The following is a 13,077-nucleotide window of genomic DNA, read 5'->3' as shown; positions in this document are numbered from 1 at the left end:
TTGTGTCCCTAGATGCAGTTTTTGCTTTTCAGCTCCGGAACCCAGTTCATAATGGACATGCTTTGCTGATGCAGGACACAAGACGCCACCTACTGGGTAGGGGCTACAAGTGCCCTGTGCTTCTATTACACCCTCTGGGAGGGTGGACAAAAGACGATGATGTTCCTTTGGAGTGGCGCATGAAGCAGCACGCAGCTGTACTCGAAGAGGGCATTTTGGATCCAAAGACAACCATTGTGGCCATATTTCCTTCACCAATGTTGTATGCAGGACCCACTGAGGTGAACTAATGTTCTACAATTCTATACAACTTTAATAATGCATGTTTGTGCATAAATGGCCACAAATGCAGAGCTGGCCCTAACCAATTTGATACCCTAGACCAGTGTTTCCTGAACCTTTTGGAATCATGGTGCCCTAGAGTGTTATCATTTTTTTTTCAAGGCACCCCTAGTATAAATGTTTCTTATTAAGAAATATAGCATATTTTTCTCAAGTAAATTGTGTTTATTTGTCACCCTTAGCTTCAGTTATGTGGTAAGGGGACAGGACTTACTTCTGTTTGTTCACATAGTTTGATTGGCAGCCACCAGCACTGTTTTTTGCCTATCACAATGACCATAAATAATTATGATTGGTCCTGGAGCACCTACCCGAGCACCTCTACAAGGGTCCCGAGGCACCCAGAGTGCCATGGCACACAGTTTGGGAACCACTGCCCTAGGTAAAAGTTTAGCTGGTACCCCATACCACCAGCCATAGTTCCACCTCTGACCTAGCAGCACCCCTCTCCCAGCAGCACAGATCACAAGAGAAGCCAGCACCATCCCTCACCTCAATGGTGTTCTCTGACAGCAGGAGATTTGGTGCCCCACCCCCATTATTTATAATAATTCATATAACACCACACCATATTGCTCCTTACTTATATTACACCACCCCTTATTGAGCCTTACCCACATTACACTACATAGTATCGCTTCTTATTCATGTTACATCACACTGTGCAGCTCCTTTTTAACATTACGCCACACCATATTGCTCCTAATTGTCATGAAAAAAGGGGAGGGTTAGGCTTCAGAAAGAGGGCAAGGGTTAGGCACTAACAGGGAGGGTGAGGGTTAGGCTGCAGGCACTGTTTATCACTGTATATCTTGTACACAGCAAAAACAAAACAAAAAATACAACAGAAGTAAATGTTTTGGAAAAAAAAACAAAGCTTACAATATATAGATAATATAAACAATTAGTACTATTTTACTGTCACACACCCACACAAATACTAGTCTATGTCACAGCCTACAGACACAAAAATAATAATAATAATAATAATAATAATAATAAACTACCGCACTGATAAACAGTACTCACCGTAGTAGCCCATGGCCGTGCCAATACCAAGATGTAGACTAGTGTCACAGGAGGGCACACAGCAGTAACCCCTGGGAACCACAAAATTAATAATGCCCAAATTACAAACCGGCAACAATATGGGGCCAACAGGGGCATTCCCTTGACAGAATATGTATTATATCAAGGCTGTCTTGTGACCTGGATACTGCGATGCTTGCCACCATTAATAACAAACTGGATGTATAGGCAAGCTTTTTACAAGGACATGCTATTCGGCTATATTTGTTGTTGTGCCTTGATACCCCTTATGCATTAAATGGATTGAATTCTACTTAGGATGGTGGTGTGCTGGTTTTATATGTCAACTTCACTGTCAACTTCACTGCATTATTTCGCTCAGTGCCTAAAACTACGGCCATATACTCCACACACATGCAACACAAAAGGGCTAGCAAAGAGACGCTCCACTCTGTAGAGCTAGTTCAACATTTCAATGCCCTTAAAACATTGTCATCTGTAATACAAACATACAATAAAACACATACCTTAAATACACAAAACAATGGGGCAGATGTATTAAGCTTTAACAAGAGATAAATCCAAGGGTGATAAGTAGAGATAAACGTCCAGCCAATCACCTACTAACTGCCATGTTACAGCCTGTGTTTGAAAAAAGTCAGTAAGGAGCTGATTGGCTGGACGATTATCTGTCCTTATCACCCTTGGATTTATCTCTTGTTAAAGCTTAATATATCTGCCCCAGTGTCACATAAATCAGCCTTCATTTTGATGTTGGTATGTTGGAATAATTGGCTCTATGGATACATCTGTTTTATGGCTCCAATCGTTTAGTGTTGATAATCTTGGATATCGCAGAGACCTACAGTTTTCTTAGTACATAACATCTACACATGTAGGTCTGAAGTAGGGTAAAATGTCCCTGGCTAAAGTTTTAACACACAAGCCACAAGTTGAAATGCTGTCATTGAGCTCACTAGTATGTATAAAATCATATATCTATATTTTACATGTATGTACCAAGAGAAGCGTTTATATCATGTCTTTGTAACCCTGTATCTGTCACAGGTTCAGTGGCACTGCAGGTGTCGTATGATCGCTGGGAGCAACTTCTACATTGTAGGTCGTGACCCAGCTGGCATGCCCCATCCTGAAACCAAACAGGATATGTATGAGCCAACACATGGGGGGAAAGTGCTGAGTATGGCCCCAGGACTCACCTCTGTGGAAATCATCCCATTCAGAGTGGCTGCCTACAACACAAAGAATTCAGCTATGGAGTTCTATGATAAAGAAAGGTAAAGAGGATTGATGGTATGCAGATCACATGACAACTTCTGCTTGGACAACTTATTCTGCAGGAGTATGCATCAAAGATGATTAATGCCAACAAGGTTTAATAGGCTGCTTTCAGGCTGTAAATGCTGTGTCGCAGCTGGGATTTGAACATGGGATTTGTCCCAGGAGCGACATGCAGGCCCGGCGACAGGGGGGGTCAAAGGGTACAGCTGTGACGGGCCCCAAGTTCAGCCCCCGCTTGGCCGCCGGGCCACTCATCCTCTGACTGTTAGCGTGGCCGTGGTGCCGCTGAGACAATTGAGCCTGCAGTACATGGGGGCTGCCTGGGGACATTCGCCGGGACACGCAGCTCTTGGCTGCCGCGCAAACAGCCTGTGGATGATCCGCCGGGACACGCAGCGTCCGGCCGCCGGCGCTTACACACACTGACATGAGCCGGTGCTGTCAGTGTATCTAAGCAGCGTCTGGAAGCTGCGTGTCCCTGCGGACCGTCCACAGGCTGTTTGCGCGGCAGCCAAGAGCTGCGTGTCCCGGATGTCCCCAGACCATTGTGGGTGCTCATTATAAACATCAGCATCTAAGGTGAGAAATCTTTATATGTGGGGTGCACTTTGGGTCTCTACTGCTGCTTCTCGGGGCCGTGTCTAGTGTTAGCTCAGGTCTGGATAGCAGTCTCTTTAAATGCTTTGATTTAACATACTGCACTTGAATTGATCTCTAAGGACGTATGGCTTCAAACTGGCAGTAAATATCTGAATTTGGTCACACACGTGTATATACACATACACTCCACAAAGGCCGCACATGGATAAGAAAGAAGGAAATCATGCAGTTGAAGTTCAAATGTTTTCGATGTATTTTACCACATCGTCATCAGGATAATACACGGGTGAAAATCACATACCTTTATCATACCAGCACCAGTGAGAACACCGCCCCCGCATCATCCGTACAGAGTGGATGCGCCCGCTGATGACATCATCCTACCCTGTCGGTTACTATGGAAACGCGTGTAACACCAAGCACCTTAACTCACGCCACTTGAAAGGTGATGCAACCCTGGTTAGCATCATCATCGTGCGGCGGTTGCCATGGTGCGTAACATCAATTGTCTAATGGGCATTAAAGTGTGTGGTATAATATGTAGTAGGCATCACGATTTGTGGCATAATGTGTATTAGATGTCAATTCAGAAGTGAGACTATCTGCGCTGGGGGCAGCAATTATATGAGACTCCTTGCCACCAATATGCCCACCATTCCTCCCTGCTCCACACAACTACTAGTGCTTGAGGGGGTGAGGGCCCCCAGAAATATCAGTGTATGGGGCCCCAAGATTTCTGTTGCCGGCCCTGGCGACATGGCATTTTTGCGATAAGTGCGGCTCACAGCGAACCAGCTTATTGCTGGGTCACTGATGTCATCTGGTGGGCAGGGTGGAGTGTCAGGCAGGGGAGGCAGCACTAAGGTAATGCTGCTGTCTCCTCCATAGAAGTGATCAGGATCCGGGACGCTCGACCCGGGTTACCCATTCACACTGCCAAGCAACCCAGGTCCAACCAGGGTAAAAACCATTCTTTTTACCTGGATTGGATTGCCACGTTGCTGGACCCAGGCTTTTTCAAAAGGCCCTTTCACACCGCACAGTGTTTTTGGTCGACCCAGCAACAACCTGGGTCGGGTCCGGGTTATTTGTGCGGTGTGAAAGGGGTATAAGGGTGATTAAGTTATCTTTAAACATTATATACCTTTTATGGAAAATGCCATACAAATCTGTATAAATGGATCTACACATAGACCACAGGTTCTCAAAGTCGGTCAACACAGTGCATGTTTTGCAGGTCTCCTCACAGAATCAAGTAAAATAATTAGCTCCACCTGTGGATCTACTAAAATGTGTCAGTCAGTAATGAGTGCACTGGTCGGGGGACCTGGAAAAGGTGAACTGTGTGGGGGAACCATGGAGCCCGAAGAAGAAAACAAGAGTTATAGTTAACTCTCTTTCTTCGAGGTCCATGGTACCCACAGGGCAACATCGGGGTTGTAGGCAGATTCAGAGAACTCAATGTCACCATGGCCCTTATTCTGATTGACGCGTACTTTTCCGCATACTTTCGGATCGCGTCTTTACGGCGTCTGCGCATGCGTGGAGAACGCCACGCGCATGTGCCACGCCTTGACTCCGTACCTGTTCGGCCAAATCCCGTACAAAACTGTTCACCGCAATCAGTCGGGAAATATGGGCGTATTATGGGCGTCATGCGGAATGACACATGGGCGTAGTTTCAAAGTGGGCAAAACGGGGCGGAAACATGGGCAGACACGGGGGAGTACACTTATGTTGGGGGGCGTGCATTCGGATACCACTCCGAATGCACGCGAACAAAAAGGGAAGAAATGTGCGGTGTCCAAAAGGCTACTATTGCTTTGCGGACACCACACGTTCCTGCGGTAGGCGAACGGACCGCCTAATGACTACAAGCATTAACACCTGAACCCAATAGAATCGACTCCTTTACTCATTACTCACTAATAGGACGCTTGTCAGTGCTTTAATTGAAACCATTGCACTTCAATTGCTGTAAGGGTTAATGTGTGCAATGCATGTGTTAGGCATGCTTGTAAGGATATATTGGCATCTAATTGATTCCAATTCCAAATAAGCATTTTTGTATGAGGATAGGTAATTGAATAAGTGGGTCATGTGATGTATTGCAGAATAGACATAATAGTGGGTTGTTTGGCGTAAATACTCCGCTTACGTGCGGAAGCACCGCTTGACTCCCGTTCGGATGCGGTATTCCCGTGCATACTCTGTAATACTCTGTAATACCGTGCAGAATCGGAGTGTTTCTCCCGCACACGCATGGTTTGTATGTCGTCCGTAAACACGCCCTGTTCTTAAAGAGTGAGTCCGTCCGAATGCGGAGGACACGTGGGCGTTTCTACGGACGATGGCCGCACGCGGCAGCACACCGTGGCGTGCGGGCCGCACTGTAAGAATTCGGGAATATCCGCACCGATCAGAATAAGGGCCTATGTGGGAACCATGGAACCCAAAGCAGAAATCTTGTTAAGAACAGTACAGATGTGTCTTCGTGCAACTCAGTCTGTTTTGACGTAAATGCTTCTTATCGCAATGCGACTAGGATACACCAAGAAATAGAAACAGGCTGCATCTCATATATTGTTGAACTTTACAGACAGATTCAGTCGCACACAGATATACAAGTGTCCCATATCAGCATAGTCTCCTGGTGCATGCTAGCTACATCGCTTTGTGACTAAAGGGGTATTCAATTTTTGATTCCAACTGTTGGAACGTTTCCGACAGTCGGAATCACGGCCAATCCAATGTAAATTCAACTGTCTTCAATGATCCTCTTCCGGAAGTGTTCAGACAGTCGAAATACACGTGGATTGTCAAAAATCCACATGTAATTGGTTGAAAACGTCCGCGGATTCGACAATCCAGTGGCTGTTTTCGACCATGCAGATTCCACAGAGACTCATGAGGCCTGATGCGCCAAGAGTAGCGGTTTGGATCTGTACATGTCATCTCTCATTCTCCTTGTCATCTCCCAACAGCCTTTCTCGCTTCATTGTTCTACGTTAAATAGTTTATTGATCAATAGAGAAAACAAAAGAAGTGGTGGATTGCACTAAAGTAGTGATGAATAAAATGACATTAATATATTAAAAAGAAAAAAGTGGGAGTGGTCGGGTGTGTACATAAACAGGGTTTTTTAATCATGCAATATTATGAATTACAATACATGACATAAAGCACTAAAAAATACAATAAAAATTGAATTAAAAGAGTAACAGTCAGATCAATAGTCACCCAGATAGATCCAGAGAGCCAGTGTATGGAATTTGTCGTAGTGGAAGCCACACTTGGGAGGGATAATTTGTAATCCAAATGTTATGGAAAAGCTGATGCTCGAGTATTGCTGAATCCTCAAACCCCAATTTTGTATCCCGGCCTTTAGGAGGTGGCGTACCCCCAGATTTTGTTTGTTGCCACGGAGTCGATGGGTGGGTCAGTTTTTGGAGCTTGTGAGCTGTAGCAATTCCAAAGTTGGAGCAGATGTAATCCCTCTGTGGATTCTGTTAGTTTCCACTTTTTATCAGGAATAGTAGATGTAGCTGGCAAAGGGTGTAAACTCGATCTGCAGTCACTGGGAATGCACCTACGCGTTTCGCTGCGCTCAGCAGCTTTTTCAAAAGCTTTGTAATTTTATTCATCACTACTTTAGCGCAATCCACCACTTCTTTTGTTTTGCATATTGCAGGGGTTCCCAATCTTTTTTGAATCACGGCACCCTAGAGTATTAGAATTTTTTCACGGCACCCCCAAGCCAAAAATAAAATAATTAGACTGGGTTTATATGTGATTCTTAAGGTCAGTTATGTGGTAAAGGACAGGATTTGCTTCTGTTTGTACACCATTTATGATTGGCAGCCACCAGCACTGGTTTTGCTCATAAATAATGAACCATTAATAATCCTGGACCACCAACCCAGGGCACCCCTGCATGTGTCCCGAGGCACCCCAGGGAGCCACGGCACACAGTTTGGGAACCACTGACATGTTGTATTGGGGCTGACTCCCCCTTTTTCTAGATTGCTGCTTTAGCCAAGCACACTCACACCTAAGCGCCTTAGGTAGATATATTTATATATCTCTTTCTCTATTGATCAATAGATGTTTACTACGTAAAAAACATAGACATCATCATAATTATACTTACTAATATGTCATGGCACATCCTTTTTTTCCAAGAATATTTGAAATATTATTGTAAGATGAAATATTTAATGATATTATCTCATGGCTATGCCCTGTCATTAAACTGAATATAAGTGGACTGTCACTCAGTCAAAGCCATACGTATGGCGATAGCGGCCACTGTGGCCTCTAATCAGTCTCCTCACTCTAAAAACATGTTACTTAGCTTAGACACAAACAAAGCGTTCGATACAGTAGCCTGGCCACATATGTTTTCGATTCTGGAAACTCGAGGTTTTAATGCCACCTTCATTAACCTCATTAAATATTTTTACACTAACCCCATGACATCCTTAATAATAAACGGCCAAAAAGGGATCCCCATCAGAATGCAGCGAGGTACAAGACAGGGCTGCCCTCTCTCCCCGCTTCTTTTTAATTTATCCATCGACCCCCTCTTTAGAATACTGGAGACCTTTACTCCTTTCAAGGGAATCAAGATAGGCCACACAGAGATAAAACTATCTGCATTCGCAGACGATGTTTTATTATATATAGGAAACCCAAAGGATTCGATTAAAGAAATTCTTGATCTACTATCCAAATTTGGCAAAATTTCAGGTTTCGAAGTAAACTTCCAGAAATCCAGAGGTCTCTTTTTACAACCAGGAATAGCTAAACCAGGTTGGGGTAGAAACCTACCATTTGCCTGGGCGAAATCACACATCGTTTATTTGGGAATTAAACTTCCCAAATACCCTACGGAACTCTATCGAAAAAACATTCAAGAAACTATCCAATCGTTGGCCTCAGAACTGGACAGCTGGAAACACTTAACATTATCCTATTTAGGGAGGGCGAATTTAATTAAGATGTCAACGTTCCCTAAATTGCTGTGTATCCTACAATCCTTGCCACTCCTAATAAGCAATACTGATCTTAAAAAAATGAACACCTTATTTAGAACTTTTATATGGAAAGGGAAAAAATCCAGGATTGCACTGAATAAACTACAACAAGCTAGGTTCAATGGAGGAATCGGCCTCCCCAACGTCCAAGCTTACAATTACGCATCCCTCACCAGATTCTTGAGAGACTGGCTTAAAAATACGGAAGTATATGCCAACACACATCTGGAATCAGCCTTTTTAGAAAAAGACACACTAATTTCCTTTCTACATAAAATAAAAGAGGAAATCCCTACAAATCTATCCCAGAACCCACTACTGTGGTCTACATATCGCTTATGGCATATATTACGCCACTCCTATAAATTAAATCCACATAAAAGCTTATTCCTCCCATTCTTGGGCAACCCTGATTTCCAGCACGGGGAGGCTAGCTTCCCTTTTTCAACTTTAAGTAGAGAAGGCCTGACAAACGTTGGCGATCTTACAGATCCATCCAGCGGTAAACCCCTGACGTTCTCCCAGGCACAAACTTCCTTTCCAACTCTCAGAAATTTCCCAATAGCGTTTTTTCAAATGCAACATTACGTAAGCTCAGTGTTGAAGTCTTTTTCAAAACAGGACCTATCAAACACACTTGACAGGGTTTTGCGCGCCCAACAGATCACTAGAAAAGCTATCTCAATACACTATAGGATATTCAATCCTCTCCTTGATCACTCTAACTCAGAATCAGGTATGAAACAATGGTTAACGCACTTCCCCACGTTTTCCTGCGAACAATTAATTAAACAGCTATCCATATCTCGCAAACTGTTCCCAGCCGCCCAGTACCAGGAACTATTCCTGAACATCACTCACAGATCCTATTATTCCCCCAAGAGACAATTTTTGGCCGGCATGCCAAACACAGGACACTGTGGTAAGTGTCAAGCTCCACAAGCCGACCTATTTCACTGCTAGTGGACGTGCCCATTTATCCGCAAATTTTGGCTACAGGTAAAATCTTTTGCCCTAGACCACCTATTAAACTACATACCATTTACTGCGGAGTGGGCGATTTTTGGCATCCTCCCCGAACAACAGAGGATAACAAGAGGCTGCAAAAAACTATCAGTTGCAATCAGTGCAGCAGCTTGCAAGGCTATTTTACAAAATTGGATTGACCCCTCCCCCCCTCCCTTAGAGTTATTCAAGGTAAAACTCCACCATCTGTTCATGATGGATTGGTTGGAGACCACACTGCATAAAGAAAAACTCACAAAAACTTATTTTAACACCTGGGAGAGTTATATTAATACATTACCGAGAGATTTTCAGGGCAGGATCAAGCAAACCCTCCAGAACACAGAATATTTTGAAACAAGAGTGGTACAGGGAGATCCACCAATTCCCTAGGAAATCGACAAGGAAGAGGGTCTGGAATGGGGGATGGGAGTTTCTAAGGGACGCGGCCTCCCCGCTGATGATATATAATAATTGAGACTAAATTGGGACAAAACGAATAACACAGAAAACAAGTGTCGAACAATGACTGATGTGGACACAGGTTAATTGTCAATGTTGTTTGTATTTTGAATTTCTTTTATTTTTCTTATTACTCTTTATTGCGAATCAAGCTAATATGTATATCAGTAACTCTGTGTTCATGGCAACATCACAATTATTTTGTACATATAATGCATTTGACAAATGTATTGTAAGGTGAAAGCATAATAAAAAAATAAAACTTAAAAAAACAACAACTGAATATAAGTATTATAGTGGTGAACATCCTACTACTGTATATATTGTACTACAATCTGCCATGGATATTTCTAGGAGTAAATGGTCATAATGAAATCTTAGGTACTTGTGGATTATCACGGCTTCCACGATGGCCATCGTATGCGAAAAAATCGCATCCCATCGATTTTCGAGGCTGTACCACCCCCACTATCAACGCGAACCTGAAGCGTGGCGAGTGCAGCGAGCCCGCGAGGGGCGGCGGTACGCGTCCTACGACCTTTTCATACCCCCACTATCCACGTCGGCGTGGAGTTGAGAATAGAAAGTGTGGCGAGCGCAGCGAGCGGACGCGGATACCTCCACAGGTATCCGCGTCCCCTCACGGGCTTCACAGGTGTCCGCGTCCACTCGCCACGCTTCGGGCTCGGTGGGCTCGCCACACTTTCTATTCTCAACTCCACGCCGACGTGGATAGTGGGGGTATGAAAAGGTCGTAGGACGCGTACCGCCTCCCCCCCGCGGGCTCGCTGCGCTCGCCACGCTTCGGGTTCGCGTTGATAGTGGGGGTGGTACAGCCTCAAAAATGCCATTTGGGGGCCATTGAACATGTTTAATACTCATTCCAATGCATTTGGATGCTTTTCAGTGAAAAATCATATGCGATCGCATGCGATGCGATTTTGACAAAAATCGGTAAAAATCGCATTGCATCGCATGCCACTATATATGGCATGCGATGGCATGCGATGGGAGCCGTGATAATCCACAAGTACCAAATCTTATTGCAATATTTCTTTGCAGACTTTATTATATGCTTTGTAACCTAACCTCAAGATTTTTTTTTTTATATATATATAGTATGTGACATTGCAATGTACTAATTATAATATTATCCACAGCAGATTATCAGTTGCCATAGTTAACGTTGAAAAATAAATGTTCTTGTTTTTTTTCAACTCTAGACACAGTGAGTTTGACTTCATCTCTGGAACCCGGATGAGGAAATTGGCACGTGAGGGAGAAAACCCCCCAGATGGCTTCATGGCCCCCAAAGCCTGGAAAGTTTTAACAGATTATTATTGCTCACTAGATAAAAAGCATTGATTTAAGAGCACAAATGGGAACTCAAATAGAAGAAACCAAGATTCTAGTTTGTTTTTTAATTGAAATTATTAAATCCATTTATATGATAATTAGTAGGAAAAACTATTTTATTGCTTTTAATACATTTCTATAAACAAAAAGTAGTATTTTTTTTTACCAATCCTTATAATCAATTTATTTATAGACAATCAAATATTGAATGCAAACATTGAATGCTGAGACCCGTAGAAGATGGCAGGGTACCGAGAGTGGGGGCAGGCCCCAGTACTAGAGTGGGGGCCTGGCCAAGCAAGCACGACCCTAGCCCCTTTTGGTGCCCTCTTTTCCATCATCCCCTGGAAGATGTGACATTAGGTGTTAATGCTATTTTAAAATGGTACACTAATTAGAACAAATGGCTGTGCTTTTGGTGCTATTTCTACAGGAGACTGGATAATAATTACATGCAATATATATTATTTATTTTTGTGCCATTGAATTGTGAACAATCATTATTCTATTGAATGGTGAAACTGCTGAGGACTGTGTGTTTAGTAGGATAAACTCATTAACCCTCTCCGCTGTTTTGTACTGCATGACACTGGAGGGGGGGGGGGGGGGTTATTCAGATGATAGCGCGACAGTTAATAAGAAGATATTGACAAAAGGACAGACTGATAATCCTTTGTGAAAAAACAATTACATTATTTATGAATTATAAATGTTTGGCTTTATTGTCTAATAAGGTAAAACGGAAAGCAGGCTTTTTGCAGCTACTGCTACTTGTAAATTAATATGAACCTCTCCTTGGGCGATCCTACATTCCATGGTGAAAGGAATTAGGATTGTTGATTGGAAGACAGCATCGCATGTTTTGGAAATGTATGGCCTGGGTGAATAGGAAGCAGGGTGTAAGACATGGATGTGACGATAAAGAGGCCTTCAACACATATAGAAATATATTTATCACAGACCATGCTCCCCTCATGTGAGGTGACATCCTGTTTTAATTAGATTGCCCAGTTCCATCTTGCTCATCTACCTCTGGATCCTGAGAATACACAGGACAGCTCCCTAAAGCCACAGCAGAGTAAAGCGTAACGTAAACTGAATTCCACGACTGTACGAACGTGTTTGTGACTTGTAAATAAAAATCATAAATGCCCGAGTAGCTTATACGAAAATTAAATGTCAAGATTTTTATATTCTAGAAAAATGAGATCGGTATTTTTATAAATTGTTTAAAAATATGTATGTTCTGTTTGAGTTTAAATGTTATGTCCCATCGTACACGTTGTATTCTGGACCAAACTTGCCTTGTGTTAATGAAGAGACTTGCGCGCTACGACTGGGAACGGAGCAGTTACTGATGTTCTGACCATCACTCAGTTCTGTCCTAGGATACAGATTACTATATATATTCCTCTGACAGTACGGGATGGACTTAGCACTGGTTCGCAGTAATTATGAAGGATCTGTTATAACCAGAAACCTATATTAATGCTCTGTGTAACATTTTGATTATAGTGTAATTTGAGTTATTTGATAAATCTTATATGTCGTAAAAGAGGAGACAGAAGATTTTAACCTTTTAAAAATATATATATTGCTTGCTTATGTCTCCGAAAATATCCTATGTATACTGCTTACTTTGCATATCTAATAAATGTTTATATATTTACCCTATGTCTTGTGACTGTTTTATATAAAATGTTCTGTACATGATTTTTGTAAATTTAACTTGATGCACCACTCTTAGTTGAATAGCTCGATATACAAACATTGAAACAGAGGGGTAGATGTACAGGATTCAGTATGAAATCCCGGCGGTCGGGATCCCGGCGTTCAAAATCCCGACGCCGAAATCCCGACAAGGGGGAGGGACGTGGATCGCCCCCCCCCCCCTTGCGGGCTCGCTGCGCTCGCCACGCAGCGGGCCCGGTGCCTCGCTACGCTC

General features: G+C 43.1%; 1 protein-coding gene across 2 annotated transcripts in view; it reads left to right on the top strand.

The window, feature by feature from the left end:
- Positions 1-12,801, top strand: part of PAPSS2 (3'-phosphoadenosine 5'-phosphosulfate synthase 2) — an 89,870-nt gene extending 77,069 nt beyond the window's left edge. For both annotated transcript variants that reach the window (XM_083149067.1, XM_083149066.1), the window contains 3 exons: positions 13-281; positions 2,440-2,669; positions 11,000-12,801. In XM_083149067.1, the coding sequence (XP_083005193.1) occupies positions 13-281; positions 2,440-2,669; positions 11,000-11,141 (641 nt within the window). In that variant the 3' untranslated portion in view covers positions 11,142-12,801. The remainder of the gene's footprint in view (positions 1-12; positions 282-2,439; positions 2,670-10,999) is intronic.
- Positions 12,802-13,077: the final 276 nt, after the last annotated feature.

The sequence above is a fragment of the Crinia signifera genome, chromosome 6, assembly GCF_055691185.1.
Source record: "Crinia signifera chromosome 6, ASM5569118v1, whole genome shotgun sequence".
NCBI lineage: Eukaryota > Metazoa > Chordata > Amphibia > Anura > Myobatrachidae > Crinia > Crinia signifera.
Note: the sequence above shows the minus strand (reverse complement) of the source record. Positions and strands in the feature narration are given on the sequence as shown.